The sequence below is a fragment of the Solanum verrucosum genome, unplaced genomic scaffold, assembly GCF_900185275.1.
Source record: "Solanum verrucosum unplaced genomic scaffold, falcon-dt-bn FXZP01000022.1, whole genome shotgun sequence".
NCBI lineage: Eukaryota > Viridiplantae > Streptophyta > Magnoliopsida > Solanales > Solanaceae > Solanum > Solanum verrucosum.
In genome coordinates, this window is record NW_026020086.1 from 1,972,544 (window position 1) to 1,992,319 (window position 19,776).

The following is a 19,776-nucleotide window of genomic DNA, read 5'->3' on the forward strand; positions in this document are numbered from 1 at the left end:
GAAATTGTTCCAATAGTAGCTGAGAGTTAAAAGTAAATAACAAAAACCAATTCAAATCATCAGCATAACTATAGACTTTATGGAATTTAAATATAGATTGAGTATAAGATCAACTCATCTACATAATTATGCTTCCGAGTAATGTTTCCTTCAATCTGTTGATAACCAAATCTCAGATTAGCTCCGATAACTGTAGAAGTATATTCTTCAGTTGTCGGTCTAGTTCGATGCTTTAGCCAGCTATCGAGAACATCATAAACTATTCTCCCAGTTTCCTTTGAAGCATATTCACTATGCATGTACAAGTACTTAGGAACAACCATACGCTTAATCATAATGTGTTGTTATCATCGGAACAGTTCTCATAGCATTTAGATGCCAGTCTTAAGGGGAAACGATACAGTACGTAACAATAACATGCTCATAATACTACCATAACTATTTGGGAATGGAGTGGAAACAAAGTAGATGAGAGGACACTATTTCTTGCTATATAGCTTGATGTATCAAGTGTTACATGAGTAGTTTACGCATCTATGTGCATGATGCTTCATTGTGGACACACTAACAAAGCTAAAATTCTCAAACATATCATACAAATAACAACAATTTTCATAAATATCATACTATCCGAAATTTGAACTCACAGGCGATTGCTGATCAATGTGCTTCCCTTTAGACATTAGCACATGACGTTGGTTAAGCTTTTTCAAGATACCTCAATGACTTGAACTTTGAGGTAGCCGAAAGGATCCTCCAGCATAAAGCATTTGATAAACAGGTCTTATTCTCATGGTAAGAACAATACTAAGCACGGTGCCGAGACCACATACTCCAGCCAGAATTAGGAAGGTGACTCTAAAGCAATCAGGACCCAAGCAAGTAGCAGAATGCTGCTTCGCTGCCTCATTATCATAGAGATACCCGGCAAGGAGACCGGAGAAGAGATAAGCACCTAAGGGGTTCCCTAGCGACATAAAATTGAAAATTATACCAAAATGCTTGAGACCAAACAACTCAGAGGCTGTTGGGACCATTGTTGTAAATTGAACACCATAGCAGACTCCTAGTAATGCTGTCGCTGCGTATAAGGTACCATTAAGTGCAGAAGCAAATAGAAGGTAGGTAATGATCATTACTACTTGTGTACATGTCATCCAAACTGTTCTAGGAACTGCTTTTAACCTGTGTTGCAAATCGAACAAGAAGCAATTAGATCGGTGCTAGTATTACGACAATGAAACACTATAACTGAAACAAGCAGCCTACTTAATCATTTCAAGCATCTTCAACAAGTTACCTCATCCATAAATTGCTTTTGACTATCCTATGGGAGATGCTTGGATAAAAGATGTTTTCCTTTCAATCTTATCGACAAAAGCATAAAGTTTACAGTAGCAATAACTGCTTAACTAATTAATCTGGGCTAAGTTTTAAGCGAAGAAACCACCTATCATCATTTCCTTTCTATTTCATTGTTCCATTGGTTGAAAATAATTCAGTCAAACAAGAGGGATTAATTTTTTATATTTTTAATGATCGAGGGAAGGGGAGCCTTGGTAAAGTTGTTGCCATGTGACCAGGAGGTCATGAGTATTGGGTCGAGCAGTGGAAACAACCTTTTGTAGAAATGCAGCGTAAGGCTATGTAAAATAGACCCTTGAGTCCAGACCTTCCCTGGACCCCGCGCATAGCGGGAGCTTAGTGCAGGGGGGTGCCCTTTTTAATGATCGAGAAAAGGCCTTTCCTCTACCCTTCTTCACTTAATACTAGATTCGCATGGTGCAAGGCTCAAACTTGTGACCTATGTCACAAATCCCTCAACCTTTGCCATTTGAAATTGAGCCTCGGGGGCAACAAGAGGGGATTAATACACATAGTAGCTAAGAGGTTGAAGGATCACACCTGACAAAATATTCTGAAATAACTCCTCCACCAAGACGACCAACAAAGTTGCAGAAGCTGAAGAGTGATAGCAGGATCTTTGTATCATGAATCCCTTGAGCTATTCCAATTTGCGCCAGATTATTGAGAACAGTAACCCCAGAACCCACACCGAAAAAATAAACCAAAAACAAAAGCCAGAAATCTGCCTTGACCATAGCTTCAGTGAACTTGAAATCTTCACCTCTTCTTGGCCTCCTCTTTTTCTTTACTGCACCTTCCCCCTCAGCCAGAAGCATATCCACTTCAGAGATTTCATCTCCCTCTTGAAAACTTCCTAGGTTTGCTGATGATGATAATGGTGTTAACAAGGGTTCTGAGTTCTCTGCACGGCTATCGTCTTGGACTGATACATTGGACACACCCAGCTTGCCGCGGTTTGAGGGATAAAAAGTCATCTTCACAGGAATGGCTAGTGGAGCCATTAGAAGGACCACCATGATAATGAGAAGAGTGTAAGAAACTAAGACATTTAAAGAAAATACATCTTCCAATATTGTTGTTGTTAATACATAGACACCGAGAACAATACTAGCTACTTGGACGAACAAAAAGTGGTACGATTCTGAAGAATCTTCGCCTAAAGAAGGTGTACAAGGCCTAATAAAGTACATCATTAACAAACTTAAAGCAGGAACCCCTAGTGCAAGGAACAGCAAGAGCTTAGAAGAAGAATTGCGAAGCAATGCACTGTAGACTTCTGTATACACTGCAGCACTGAGCCCTCCATAGCCTTTAAGAATACCAGCAACCGTGCCCCGGCTTAGAGGAAAGTTTCTCATATTAGTCACAAGCACAGTTGTGCTGAACCAAGCACTACTATTCGTTGCCACACAAAGTGCAATCCATAACTGTCAAACCATGAAGTACAGTACACAATTACATTAACTCTTGAAACCATAAAATGAGGATACACGCAACAATGAATGGAAACATTAGGAAAATTTAAACACGAAAACGATTATTGAGCATCAGAGGATACAACTTCACCAAGCAGGAGTGAACAACTTAAAGGACAACATGGAACATTTCTATAAATTAAACCATGGTAAGCGGTGTTAACAGCTGAGCCGCAATTGGCAAAGGTGACAGGTGTATCAATCCAAGCAGAAAAAGCAAGATCAGAAGAAGGATTCAGCTTCTAAGAAGTAAAAATATAAAAGATTACCAGCTGGGACATTTTTTTAATTGTTAGCAGTGGTCAAGCACCATTTGTTTCATGAAAAGTAATACTCCCTCCGTTTCAATTTGTTTGTCTTACTTTGTTTTTTAGTCCGTTTCAAGAAGTGTCTCTTTCCTTTTTTGGCAGTTCTTTAGTTCTAACTTTCCACGTGGTATGTTTAAGACCACGAGATTAAAAGGCATTTTGGTACATTTTACATATCTTTAGTTTAAGACCACAAGATCAAAAAATCTTCTTTACTTTCTTAAATTCCGTATCGAGTCAAAACCAGACCAACGAATTGAAAAGGATTGGACACTTCTAAGTCAGAAACATAAGCTAATTTTCTTTCATGTCAAGCATAATCCTGATAGATGAACCGGGAGTAAAGAGGTCTACTTTCAGAAAAACTAATTATAGGTAGGAAGTTGCTAAGATTTCACAAAACTTATTCAGGCTGTACCATTCTAAAATATGAAAGTCATTGTAAATCACAAAAAAAATTCAATTTTGCAATTCCTTCAGCCACCACAACATGCATCAATATTTGGAGAATCATTACTTAAAATAACTGATCTTTCTGAAATTTGTTTACTAATAATGATCTCTTTGATTTACAACCAAGCATATGCCACTTAGAGATGCACCAAATCAATCTCTTCCCAACAAAATTGGATTACATTACAACAACATAACTGACATATTGGGAGGGTAGTGTGTACGAGGTCCTTACCCCTATCTTTGCAGGAAATTGGATTTCACTAGTAGCCAAGGGTGTGATGTAGTGTCGAGCATCATGAGGTCTCAAATTCAAACTCCGAGACAAAAATACTATGTGATTACTTCTCATCCATTCTAATCTTGATGGACAGAGTTACCTAGTACATGTTGACGGTGGAACAAAATATCTCTCATCCCCCCCCCCCCCCCTCCAAAGCTAATCTAACCATCTCAAAACAATGAAACAAGATTCCAATTGCAAATAAATAGACCAAACAACATGCAATGTCCTAGAAATGAAACATTTTCAAAAACACCAATCAAAGATTAGATCTTTAACAAAAAGGAAGAATATTTACCATCCAATAAGGCAAGTTCTGAACAGTTTGACTAAGTGAAAGCCAAAGAACTCCATAACCAAAGAAACAAGAAAAAGAACCAATCAATAGAACAACCCAAGGTGGAAACTTGTTACACACAAGTCCAGGAATAAGTCCAACATTTTCACCAATATCATTTGCCACTCCAAGCATAGTTAGCTGTTGCTGATTAAACCCCAAAACAGATTTCAAAGAATGAGAGTAAAGGGGGAAATTGTATGCATTCCCAGAAGCTATTTGTAACCATACAGCAGCTCCTAATCCTACCCATGGTGGCCTTGTACCACCCTTAACATTCACCATTTTCTTGGACCCTTTTGGATCTTTTTAAGGTTTTCAAGATTCTTTTTTTGATCATAAAGAAGAGTTTATTTACAAGAATTAGAAGGTGAAGTGAGAAGGGAAATATGGAAAGATTGGATTTTTATATTTGTAATTTTGAGGTTTGATGAGATCACCTTGGGGGGTGGGGGTATGAATCTTGCAGGATGTTTTTGTCCGAAGGGTGATGTGTCCAAAAACAGAGAAAAGACGGATAAACAATTATGAGAGTTCGACTATTTTAAATTTGTATGGCATAATATGGCTCCATTTTGAGGAAGCACTTTTATTAAGAATTTTTTCATATCAAATGTTTAAAGTCGAGATCTCTAGTTAAGAGACGAGCACGACATCACATTCTTTGATGGTGATTTATATTGGATTTGTGTATGCTTTTCTATGCGGAGTTTACTTTATTTTAATTTGTTTGTCGTACTTTGATTTGATATGAAATTTAAGAAGATAAAAGAATTTTGTAAAATTTTATGATGTTAAATTAAGATATATTGAATGAATTAAAATTATCTTAAATTTACTACGTGGAAAATTAGAATTAAGAAATTGCTAAAAAAGGTAAAAAGATATATTTTTTTTCAAAACGAATCAAAAAGGAGTATGTGACAGACAAATTGAAATGGAAAAAATATTTAATTTAAAGTTTATGAATTCTTCTTTTAATATTTTCTTATTTACTATATTTAAATATTAATCATAATATTTCTCTCGTAGTTTCTGATATTTTTAGTAATTGAATATTTCGATATAGTTATTACCTTTTTTGTCAAATTATTTTGTCATGCTCTTAGAATATTTTGTTGTGACCTTTCACTTCATTAATTTTTTTTGCTCTGCTTTAAATTGCATTTTCTTGATTAAAAAGTTTATCGAAAATATTTTTTCTTCTTTAAGATAGGATAAAATTTGTGTACACTTTTAAAATTATATCTCTCTCCTTTATTAATTTACCCTTGAAATTTCACTCCTAAAATTACATTGAATATATGTTATTCTTATTGTATAATTGAATAAATTATTTGATATAAATATAAACTTTAGATCTAACTTACTGGTATTTATAAGTTTTATTGAATTGTGATTTTTTAAGTGTAGATCTGTCTCTGAATGGAGTCACGGTTTTTTTGTTTTCTTATCACAATTTTGTAAATACGTTAAATTACATATTAGTGTTTTTATATAATTTTCGATTATGTTGATAAATGAAGTTTCACATTAGCGGTGGATAGTTTCTCAGACTCTTAAATACTGATGGACATTTATTATTTTAAATTAAAATCTAGATTTTGAGACAGTTAAATTTAAGGACTATTTAATATAATATTTAAATTAGATATATTTAATAATAATAATAATATTAATAATAATAAATATGAATATTTAAAACAACATTTTATATAATTGTCTCTAAAAATTTAGTAACTCTAAATGTAATGACATTATCTCAATATTTTTAAATGTTTTTACGATAATAAACATTACAAATAAAAAAATATTTCCACTAAATTTTAATTTATTTTTTGTAGTATCTCATATATATTTAAATTTATATATATGTTTAGCACTTGCTGCCACTGAGCAGTGGCATGTTCATCAGATGGATGTTTCAAATGCATTTCTTCAAGGTGATCTCCTTGAAGAAGTTTATATGACTCTTCCTCAAGGTTTTCAAACTCCTAAAGGCTTTAATGTGCAGGGGGAGAAACCAGTATGCAGGCTTATTAAATCTTTATATGGTCTAAAACAAGCTCCTAGACAATGGAATTTAAAACTCACAGAGGCACTCCTAAAACTTGGTTTTATTCAAAGCCATCTAGATGACTCACTGTTTATAAAAAGGACTGGTGAATTCTTGGTGATAATTCTAGTCTATGTAGATGATATGATGATCACTGAAAATGATCTTAATCTGATACAAGCAACAAAGGGAATATTACAGAATACTTTCAAGATGAAAGATTTACGAGACTTAAGATACTTTCTTGGGATTGAATTTGCCAGGTCACAAGGAGGTATTGTCATGCATCAAAGAAAATACACCTTGGAAATCATTTCTGAGGTTGGTCTTGGTGCTACTAAACCAATCTCTACACCACTTGATCCCTATGTACAGCTAACAACTAAGGAGTATGATGATCTAAATGGGAAAGGCCATGAAGATAAGCTATTGGAAGAGGCAACTGTATATAGGAGACTAGTTGGCAAGCTATTATATCTTAATGTTACAAGACCAGACATTTCGTTTGCCACCCAAACACTGAGTCAATTTCTACACCAGCCAAAGCAATCTCATCTAAATGTTGCACTTGAAGTTGTAAGATACATAAAAGGACAAGCAGGGCAAGGAGTACTACTGTCCGCAGAAGCCCCAAACAATTGAGAGTTTACTGTGATGCAGATTGGGGAGCCTGATTACACACAAGAAGATCAGTTTCAGGTTTTATGGTAAAGTTAGGAGAGTCATTGATCTCTTGGAAGTCAAAGAAACAGACAACAATATCTAGAAGCTCAGCTGATGCTGGTATAAAAGTATGGCAAGTGTTGTAGCTGAAGTTACATGGATAGTCAAGTTGTTCAAGGAACTGGGAGCTAAAGTTCAAACTCCAGTTACCATCTACAGTGACAGTAAATCAGCAATACAAATTGTTGCCAATTTGATACTACAAGAAAGAACAAAGCATATCGAGTTGGATTGTCATTTCATATACGAGAAGATTCAGCAAGGACTAATTGAAACAAAGTATCTACACACAAAGGAACAGGAAGCTGACATGCTAACCATAGGTCTAGGGAAGTCTCAACATGAACATTTGTTGTCTAAGTTTGGTGTAATGAATCTGTTCATACCTTCAAACTTGAGGGGGAGTATTAAAGAAGGCATCACATGAGTAGTTGGGGTCAATATGTAATTAGAATAATCTAGAGGACTAGTTAGCTAAAGTTAGTTAGGGTAGCTAGAAAATACTTTCTTGTTCTTGTATATATGTAAACAAACACTCAGTTGGAATTAATTAAAAGAGATATTGAAATTACATTTTCTCTCAACTCTCTACTCTCAGTTCATAGAACATTCCAGAGTCAAGGAATTGTTCATCACCATATCCTAATTCTGGATATTGAACACTATGCCATTTTTAAGTTTATAAAAAAAAAAAAGCCCTTTTATATGAACCGATCAACTTATTATTACATACAGTATCTACACATTTGTTAAAATAAAAATACATAAAAAAAAATGTTTTCAACTTAGGAATCTTTTATTTATTGTTTTTATTCATAGAACGTCAAAATGCTTCACCTCGTTGCTTAATTTGTGCATCACGTCAAATTAAATATTGAAGTTAATATTTTTTATGTTAAATATACTTTTTGTATTAAAATTATACAAAATAATAAACCTAAAAATCATAATTTTAAAAATATATTATATTCGGAATTAAATATCTTTAAAATTAAATTCATAAAAAAAAATTAAAAAAAATGTCTACTTTTGACGCCTTTAATTGTGAGTTAGTCGTAATCTAGAAGCATCAATTTTTTTTTAAAAACACACACACAACACACACAAAAATTAAGACATTTGATTATACAGATCCATTTTCTTTTATTTAAAAAAGGGAGTAAATAAATAGTTTGATAAGTGGGCCATTTTAAAGTATTATTTTAAATATTTCTTCACCAAATTCAAGCACGTAACTCTTATTAAAGATTTATTTATTTTAAGTCAGAGATCCATATGTTATTCTTCCATACGTAACATTAGTTTATCAAAATATTCTTTAATTTTTTTTTTAAAAAAATACAGAATTTGTTTGCTGTTTCATCTTTATAGTGTTCGCTAAATTACGTATAATTGTTTTAAATTAATATTATTATTTACTTATCAAATATTAAAAAAATACTTTTCGAGAAAACTTTTTTTTTTACACCGACACACTCTTTATTTTTATGTTATCAATTATTATAATTCTTACAAAGAAGAGTAATGAGTTGATAAATAGTATCATATTTAAATATGAACCTACTCTTATATGACCTAATTTATGATATTTGAACTATCACATGCTTGTATAGTCGTATCAATATTTATGACTAATTAATTTAGGGCCTGTTTGGATTTTGGTACGTACAAAAATGTTTTGTATGAAAAATATTTTATTGTATTTGATATATATAAAAATATTATTTTTAAAATGTGTATATAATTTAAATAAATATTAAGGAAGGTGAAAATGAAAATGTATGTTAAATGATAAGATGGACACAAATTAATATGAGATAACCTAGAAAAGTTAATTTTCCTCATAATATAAAAATATTTTCCTCCAATAAATCACGTACGCTCTTAAAACAATAAAGGATGATGGTCTAGAAAAATAAATTTTATATCATTTGACAAAATTGAAGAGTATTTTTGTATATTTCAAAGGGGGTAATTTTGAACTTGTTTATTTATGAATTAGGCCTACCTATTGGAAAGTTCTTTATCGCTAGTCAAATAGCGCAAATCTAACTCAATTTTTGTAACAACAAGGGTAGGTAAGATCTCAATTATTAAGAGCTGATAAATTTAGATTATTGTGCGAAATTCAAGGTCAAATTTAGGACTTTTTGCATCTTTTATAATGACAATGATATTAATTCGGGTTCAATGTGCTAGTAGTTCCTATTGATGTATAGATATCAAATAACTTTAATTTATTATTTAAGGATCAAGATTTTAAAAACACAATAAATATTAAATATAATTTTATTTCTGCTAAAATTTGAACCAGATAATTAACTAGATTAGTTGGTAGATTCCCCAACCACTTACACTCTTTTGAAAAAACACTTCTCTAAGATTTGGAATCCAAAATTATTCTAATCAAATTGGCAAACAATATGATGCAAAAATGCATACTTTTATATATTATGGGCCAACCTTTAAAGATTCTAAATTCAATTCACATGACAATTTCTAATCTATTAGATATATTCTTTGCCTAACCTTTTGGAACTTTGTGGGGTTCAGTGACATGTACCAAGTTCTTGAAATGATGTTGAGTTAATAAAAGAAAAAAATATATATTCTCTATTTATGTTTTTCTTTTCTGTCTAGATTGAATGTTAATACTTTAAGGTGTGAGGGATAATACCAAATAGTCCTGGGATTAAATTATAGTACCGCTTGTTTTGTTGTTTGGTTGGCAAGTTTGGGATAACTTATCCCGGGATTAATAATTAGTACCGGGATAAGTTATCCCTCTCCTTGGATGGTATAGTAATCCCGGAATAACTTATCCCGGGATAAAAATAGGTAAATGACAAAAATGTCTCTTTCAACCCTTTTGTTATATCACTTTTTACATTAATGAAGGGCATTTTTGTAAACAAATAAATTGTTCTTAAAATTTATTATTTTAAATACAACAAAGTAAACACTCAATAAAAAATAATCCCAACACAACTTATCCCATCATAACTAATCCCAACATAACTTATCCCATCATAACTCATTTTCAAACCAAACGACCCCTAACTCTCAAGGATAAAATAAAAAGAATAGTATCGTTTGTGCATAAAATGACAAATACTATAAATTGTCTATTTTTAGTTAAAACGACATATAAAAATGAACAAAGGAAGAGAGCTGATAGAGTAAATATTTAATCCGTTCAACTAAATTAAATATTATTTAACATGTAATATAGATAAATATACTTATGTGAAAATTATTAAAGTCTTTAAAAAAATCATAATTATTCAATAAATTTAATATTAAAATCCTTAAAAGTTGAATCCAATGTCTTGAATCTGATTCTCATTCTTCGTTTAACAACAGAAAACAACTTTTTGTTTTTAAAAAATAACACATCCAATAATTTCACAGGTGAATTTAAGAAGAATAAAATGTATATATACGGACCTTATTTTTACCTTTAACGATATAGAGATTATTTTCGAAAGATTTTAGGTTTAAGTAGTGTCTAAATAACAATAACATCCATATGATATCCCAAAAATGTAGTATGAGAAGGTAAAACGTACGTAGAATTTACCACTATTTTATGGAGGTAAAAAGATTGTTTTGCAAAAGATCCTCAACTGAAGTGCAACAAATATAATCCAACTACAAAAAAGAAGAAAACATAGCGACTAACAAGGGAAGCAATGCAAAGCTTAAAAAAAAAAAGCACACGAAGGATAAAATAGTGTGACAATCGAAATACAATTAACAATAGATGATGATAGATATCAAAAGTAAGAACTATAATAATACGATTATTACAACGACAAATACTAACAAATCTAAATCCTCAAAAAACAAAAAAAAAAAAAAAAAAAAACACTTCATTACATACCACCTTCTACCCTAATTCGTGTTCTTTTATTTTCGCGTCCTCCCATCTATGGGACACATAGATAGGACACATAGTAGTGTCTGAATAAATTTGTATGGACACACATGAAACTTAAGATTACATCATTACACAAACTAAAGTGAATATTCCATGCTTCTAAATTCATTTTTTTTCATATAAATACAATATTCATCTTTTATTTTACAAATTTGTATGGGACACATGAAAATGAATAAATGATGATGTTTTTTTTTAACATAAAGAGTAAAATCTGGGCCTTCAAAATTTGATGGTTTTTAAAATATTGTATTAAAACTATTTATTTGAAAACAAGTGCATTATGACACAAAAACAAACCATGAATGATTAATCCTTTTTTTATACTTTGCCACTTTGGCATGCAAGTATTAATTATAGTTAATCAAATGCCGAAAGACAAAAGTTTCATTCATATTTAATAATATATCTTATTAGTGCTGGAAAAGAAGCTTAATTTCAGCTAGAGTTAAAAGAATAGCATTAATCCCAAAGTCCCCTCTCATCACTAAACTACAAAAAGCAAAAAATAAATTTAAAAAATTACAAAAAAAAATGATAATCTTATCATCCCCTTGTTTTCTGGCTGAAAAAAATATTTTCTATGTTTGCACCGACTAATTACTTGCGTGAACCTTGAATAATCTTTAATATTTTTTTAATTTCAATTTTCAAAATAAGTGTCATTTAGAAAAAAAGATATTGTCTCAAAATAAATGTTGCTTTAAAAATTCAAGACGAAAATCCTATTCCATCCCATATAGAATGTGAGATTAAATAATCTCATGAAATATCTAAACGCATGAAGTATCATTGCTTATTCCTTCTCACGTACCAAACAACGCGTAGTATAAGAAAAAAGAATTTCATTATTATTTTTTTCAAAATAGGCGAAAAAGGACCAAGCTAATCTAGGCCCAATTTCTATTCGGACTCAGGACAAAGGCAAAACATTATGGACAAATTACTTAAATACACAACACTTTTTTACCTATTCTCAATTTTTCCCTACTCTTTTACTAAAATACAAAAATCCCTTATTTTCCCTCAATTCAACTTAACCGGATACTTTATTAGTTTAAGTATCCGCCCGTTATTAATTAAAGTATCCGCCCTGCTATATTATACATCCACACGCTAATTAAGTATCCGTGATGCTAACAACTTAATAATTTAAGTATCCGCCCGTTATTAATTAAAGTATCCGCGCTGTTATATTATGCATCCGCCCGTTAATTAAGTATCCTTGCTGCTAACAACTTAATAATTTAAGTATCCGCCCGTTATTAATTAAAGTATCTGCGCTGCTATATTAAGTATCCACACTGCTATATTATGTATCCGAAAAACACTAAAAAAAGGGATTTTTGATAATTAATAAAAGAGTAGGGAAAGGAAGTAATTTCTTTCTTATACTATGTCATTTGCCTAATTTTTACCATTATGGGCCTCCTATATTTATGGGCCTAAAAAGGATTTTGGTTATTTGAGCCCATTCTTTTAAGGGGTAATTACATGATTAAGCAAGCACATACTAGTTAATTAGTCAACATAACTACAGTTTTAGTTAATTACCACTCGCGACTAACATTCAGCGATAATTCTTCCTTCTTCTTCTGCTTTTTCATCTTTATCTTCTGCTTCGTCAGTCTTCTTCGTCTTTTTCTTTTTTTAAAAAAATATTGATGTGCCAAAAACATGAATTGTTTCGAGCGAATTATAATCAACATACTCGAAATATTGAGAGAATTTCATATATAAATTTTGAGATTGTTTAAAGTTGGTCGAGATTGAATAGTGAATGTATACTTCATGTATAGTCAGTGTATACTTCATATATATATATATATATATATAGCTAGACAATAATCAACTTTTTTTATTGATGTGCCAAAAACATGAATTGTTTCGAGCGAATTATAATCAACATACTCGAAATATTGAGAGAATTTCATATATAAATTTTGAGATTGTTTAAAGTTGGTCGAGATTGAATAGTTAATGTATACTTCATGTATAGTCAGTGTATACTTCATATATATATAGCTAGACAATATTCAACTTTTTTTAATGTATCATAATGTATAGTTAGTGTATACTTCATATATAGCTAAACAATATTCAACTTTTTTTAGTGTATCATAATGTATAGTCAGCGTATAACTCACGTATAGGTAAGCTATATTGTATAGCCAATGTATATTTTCTATGATTTTCGGTAAGCTATATTGTTTACTCAATGTATTAATTTTGCTATTTCTTTATATAAATAAAATATTGTTATATCTATTGTAAATCAATTATTTTATTATATATATTTGAAACTTATCCTTATTCTTTTTCTATATTTACCCCTTTTAATGAGATTTTTAACAACATTATATTTTCGAAGAGATGAAGGCAATAGTTGGGTTCACTTGTATGATGAAACAGAAACGATGATTTCTATCTTAGTTTATATCATTCAAAACATCTTTAAAAAGAATAGTTTTAGTTTAATAGATCATTTCTAAGTTTATGTTTTCCTTACTTATATCATAGATGATTTAATGTATATTATTTTAACTTATACATAAAAGATTAAATTATTTATTCTTATAAGTAATAAAGTTCATGTTTACAATGTAAAATTAAAAAGTGGACAAGACATCAGAAATAATTCTATCATTTTGTTTTGATTATGAGAAGTGATGTTCGGCTTTCGAAATACAATATCATTTGATATATCGTCATCTTTGGACTCAAACAAATTTGGTCATACATATTCTGAAAAATTTATGGACTAATACACATGAAATTTGAAAACAATGAATATTATTTATTAGTCCAAAAGCAACATATATTATTCCTTTAATGAATAACAATGAATATCATTTATATTTCGTGATGCATAAATTCCTAAAAAAACAATGTCTGCCTTTCGAAAATAATAAATATCATTTATTAGATCATCATCGATGAACCCACAAAATTTGGAATGTTATTTTCTTAGAACAAGAAGTAGTATCCAAATGTTTTTCCTTCTAGTTTAATAGTATAGTATATAGTTATCCATAAGAAGAAAATATCTTCCCAATTTTTTTCTTAGGGATAAGGGTCTGAAAAATACCTCAACTTTGGTCGGATTTGTTGTTGCGATACTAAACTTTCATGAGGACTTACTACCTCCCTAGACTATTTAATACCGTATTTTAAACATATATATTTGCCCACGTGGGCATAAAAAATAATGCAAAATTATAAATAGTAATGTGTCCAGGTGAACACATATATACCTTTAAAATATATTATTAAATAGTTTAGGGGGTAAAAAATACGGTATTAAATAGTCTAGGGAGGTAATATGTCCTTATGAAAGCCTAGTATTGCAACAACAAATCCGACCAAAATTGGATATTTTTCAGAGCCTTATCCCTTTTTCTTATATATGAAAAATGATTTTCAACAATCTTTGAAGATTTTGACAGCTATACTTGATTCGAAAGTTGATTTGACTTCATATCTACTAGCATTATTTCCACAAATTAAGTTGCATCCACTTAACAACCACTTCCTCAAATTAATTTTACTTATCCACTTTTAAATTTGTATGTTTTTTAAAAAATAATACTAATTAATATAGATATTTTATTATAATATTCCTATTAATTGATGTTCAGTATTAAAAATAATTTGAGTAATAAATAATTAATGTTAAAAATAAAATATGTATTAATTTTTTGATATATTAATAATCACTTATAAAAATGAAAATTTATTTTTAAAACAATTGAAGTAAAAATGATCGAACAAAGTGTAGAATGAGTCCAAAATAACTAGAGAAGAAAATGCATTTTCCACTTTTAGTCCTTGACTCCTTGTTGAGGCGATGACTTCGGTAAAAAAAAAAAAATGAAGTTAATCTTAACAAGCTATTATATAACTAAAATCTTGCTAAAGTCATAACTTCAATATAATATGTCTGAAATTTGGCTTGTCAAATTCATAATTTAAGTTGACAAGCCATTAGATAGCTTAAGTCTTGCCAAGATCTCACAAACTTTACGAAAAAATGTCTAAACCTTGCCTTGGTCAAGTCCAAAACTTAGATTTTTTTATTAAAAAATCTGATTAAATTAGTCTTGCTAAGTCATATTAATCTTAAGACAAAAATGTATAATATTTGACCGTCAAAAGGCACACTTCAGGCAAAATGTATAAGATTAGACGCATATATTCAACTTCAGTCGATACGTTTAAAGTTGTTCCCAAAGCAAGTAAAGTTATAAATATTTTTAACTTAGGATAAATATCTAAATATATATTTTGTTTAAAATAACTTAATTTTAATTCTTATGCACCTTTTACTTTTAAAAAAAAAAGGTAGGAAAGGTATGCTTGTGATAATATCTTCTCATGATTACTATCTTCCACCATCTTTGAGAACATTCCCAAATTACTCATGGAATCTCCAACCCTACACTCTATTTTACTTCCCAAATATAGAGTTCTTAATTTTTTCTGACAACTAATTTCAATCCAATTCTCTATTTCACTCTCTAAAAAAGAATTTTTTTTTCTCTCCTCAATATTATATTATTATTTCTATTCATTCTTATTTTCTTATTTCATAATATAAATTCTTTATTTTTTCTCTCAATAATTACTTTATATAATTTTCATTTGATATAAAATTTTATTTTTTCAAATTTTTTATTTAATATAAAATTATATTTTATTCTAAATTTTTAAATAACATAAATTGTAAATAAATATTATATAATATACAAATTAATGGATAAATTCAAATAAAAGTGAAATATAATTACATAAACACTTAAGTTTCGAAATTATCACATTGCTCCCATAAATGCTCTATTAATGCATTACAATGAGCGTTGTCCTTAACTTTTTTAAGTCTAGCTAAAAATTGTTCAAACCAAAGATTTTCATCTACCACCATTTTTGTCGTTGGAATTGGAGCCTCAACGACATCTTGATTTGATGCATTAAGATCATGTTCATCCTCAATTATCATGGTGTGCAGTATAATACATGTAGTCATTATATCATGTCACACTTCCTTTCTCCAAAAACGTGACGGTCTTGCAATAATTGCAAAACGTGATTGCAAAACTCCGAATGCACGTTCAACATCTTTTTGGCATGATTCTTGTTTCATCACGAATTGATTATTATGTTATGTATTGTATTTTATCTTGTATTTAAATTATTATGTCATGTATTGTATTGTTATCTTGTATTTAAATTAACATATTATGTATTGAATTTTTAAATTAATTTTTTCATCTTATCATTTTAATTTTGTGTATTATTTATAGTGAAAATTAATAATAAAATCAAATTATATTATTGTCGAAAATTAGAAAAAATTAAAATACTATTAATTCGGGATGAAAGTAGTATATATTAAATAATACATTTTTTAAAATATAATTATGAATATTAGATATTTAATTAATGACATTATATGTAAAATAATATATTAATTAGAAAGTAATAAAAATAATAATAAAATATTTAAAAAGTGAAATAGAGAGTGTGAATAGTAGTTCTCCAAATTTGGAGAACTACTATTCACCTCTCTAAATATGAAGAATAGAGAGTGATATGGAGATGGATTGGAGTGCCCATTCTCTATTTTACTTTTTAAATATAGAGAATAGAGAGTAAAATGAAGGTGGGTTGGAGATGGTCTCACAAGAAAGAATTGTTCTTTTTATAAGTGTCACTACTTTTTGATACATTTTCAATTTGTATACACAAGTCTAAAAATTCAACTTTGTACTTCCACTTCCCAATTGACTACTAGAAATTGAAAAGACAAAACAACAATAACAACTAATAAAACCAAGGACAAGACAAGGCAAATATTAAATTTCCTAGTGGCATTTGCTAAGCTATAATGGAAAACCAGCTATATGTATAACATAGCTAGCCCACAATATATTTGATGGGACCTAATAGAAAACTTTATCCTTATCCCTTTTGCACCAAAAAAGTGAAACCTCTATAAGCATCTTAGTTGCTTGTACATTGGACATACATTATCATTAGGTATTATACAGCGTTAGCACTTCGCGTTCTTTCTATTTTGTTTTATTTGAAATAAGATAATTGATAGTAAAATAATAGAAATATTGATTTCGATGAAAGTGAAATTAAGATTTGAAATATATTTATAGTTCGTGAAACACTAAACCTATAGCTCATGTAGTCTTATGAGTTCAGATGTTATTACTTAAACCTATTTAGTGTATAGGAAAGTATCAAAATACTTTTTGAGCTATTAAAATTGATATAAAATTATTCTCTGTTCACCTATAGAAAAGTTAATTTTAAAATATCTTCGACTACAAATCAATAAGTAAAACACATAAGAATTTTGAATAATTATTTTCTTTTATTTAAAATTCGAAATGAAATAACTTTCCTGAAACACTATCTTGGTCTTTAAAGGATAACAATATATTGATACCCTCTTAGACGCATCATGCTATTTTAAATTATTGGCAAGCTTATCTTATAGGATTAAAGTTTTTATTAGTAGTTGATTTGATTCTTTCATCTTATTTCCTAAATGGATAATCCCTTGCATCATTGTAGATAACCTTATCCTTGTAGGCCATCCCTTAGACGTAATCTCCAACTGAATTTCTTAAAGTAGTCAAATATAAAAGTGACATTACTATTTATTATGGGCCCACACCTTTTCTATTAGTGGGCTTGGGCTTTTGCTTTTTGCCTAATTTCCAATCCCTAAGGCCACAATAATTACGGGGAAAAAGTTCTGATATACACCTTAATTTTGTCATTTAGAGTTAATATATTTTTCGTTATGAAAGTGATCCATATATATCCATGTGGTTATATAAATAACTCACATATACCATTTCTTCTTAATGAAAGTGAAAATTTTAATTTTGATTTAATTTTTTAATTATTTTAAATATATATATATATATATAAGCCATATGAGTATATTTAATTTAATCCTCCTCACACGATTTTTTTTTTACATTTTTTGTTTTAGTGAGTAATTTTAAATTATTATTTTAATGGTCAAATTTATTTATGTTACACAAATTTTCTTGTAAAATTTATTATAGATAATCCAATTTTTTTTCTCAAATAAAAAAACTAATTACAATAATATACCTGGAAAAAATTAGTTTTAAATTTTTTTTCTTTAAACTAAAGAATGAAAGAAAAAAAAAATAAGAAACTCAAATCATAATAACCAAAGAAGTCAAACAACAATTTTGTGTATGAAAAGGATTAAAATATACCTTAAACTTTGTTAGAAGGATCATATATCCCTACATGAATTTAAAAAAAATTAAAAGTCAAATATATAAATTTAAAACTAATTTTTTTACTTCCATTAAATGAAGGGTATATGCGAGCTCATTTGTAACAGTCGGGATAAATGTGAACCGTTTGTATAACGATAATGATATATATGTGCCACTTTCATAACGAGGGACATATCAGCTCTATATAACAAAGTTAAGGTGTATATCAGACCCTTTTTCCATAATTAAAATTGAGGATTTTTTTCAAATCATGTTATCATAAATGACAATTACTCAATGAAACAATAGTTTAAATAATTACATAAGTTATTTGAGATTAGTTCCGTACGCATGTATTTGATTTGCGTGATTACAGTATATCTCAAATACATGTGTTTTAAGTGTTGTATGTTTTTTAACTGATTTAGATATTTTATAATTGAAACGTATTAAATAAGGAGAAAAAATCACGCCTATAACAATTTCTAAAAATGCTGCATATCCATGAGCTAAAAAAATCTAGATTCTTCTATCACATTCAATAGCCGCCATCTATAAATAAAGGTGATCATTTAAGAGAGAGTTATTTATCTTCTAACCAGCTATCAAACGATACAATAATGTGTCACATTCGAACACTTCTTTTTCTTTTTGTGGAAAAGAAAAGAGCCACAAAATAAAGAAAGGCAAATTATTATTCACAAGATATATTATAATTTATATATATACATCCACAAACCTTATTTTCAGAACCTTATCTTGATTCTTTGAATTTCAGTTTTTTCATCCAATTCCTACCCCATAGAATATATATATATATATATACACCTAATATAAGTAGATTTCTTTGGTGGTTCCTATTTATTTAAGACTGACATTTATTTACTTTTTGGATTCTACTTAAGAAATTATTGCACTATCTTGCATAAGAATTGTATCTATTTGTGTGGCTCCTACTTATTGCCAACGGACACTGTTTGTATAATAGGAAACATTTATTTGTTATTGTTCTGTCGATTTATATAATACTTCTATCATTTAATATTATATGATGTAGTTTAACTGAATACGAAATTTAAGAAATGGAAAAAATTGATGTTTCGGAACCGTTCTAAAGATAAATATTTTTTTAACAGAAATTAATTGAAGTACACTCCTGTGGATTTTTTTCACCAAATAAATAAATTTTGATAAGGGTAAAACGATAATAGTATCATTACATATTTTTCAAATAAGGAACTATATCGTTGTTTTTATACTGACTTAAAAAATGATGTCATATAAATTAAGACAAAGAGAATATCATATATCTATTTCGATCAGAGGCTTTCAAAAAATTATAATCTTTAATTAAGCGTTTGGACCTAAATTGAATGAGATTTTTCTTTTTGAAAATAAAGAAGAAGCAGCTTAAGTTACATGATGGTATTTGAAATTTGAAATTTGTAATCGGAAATCTTTTTACTTGAAAAATCTAATTGAAAAACTATTCTAACTTATAACCAAACAATATTTTAAGGATATACTTTTGAATAAATAAAGAATAAAAGTCAAATTCA

The 19,776-nt window shown here is 29.2% G+C and overlaps 1 protein-coding gene across 1 annotated transcript; it reads right to left on the reverse strand.

Moving 5' to 3' along the window:
- Positions 1-543: 543 nt before the first annotated feature.
- On the reverse strand, positions 544-4,589 carry LOC125824429 (protein NUCLEAR FUSION DEFECTIVE 4-like). Its single transcript, XM_049503804.1, has 3 exons — positions 4,186-4,589; positions 1,906-2,795; positions 544-1,185 (listed from the first exon to the last, which is right to left on the reverse strand). Exons 1-3 carry the CDS (start codon positions 4,507-4,509, stop codon positions 720-722), a joined length of 1,680 nt encoding a protein of 559 aa, XP_049359761.1. The 5' UTR covers positions 4,510-4,589; the 3' UTR covers positions 544-719.
- Positions 4,590-19,776: the final 15,187 nt, after the last annotated feature.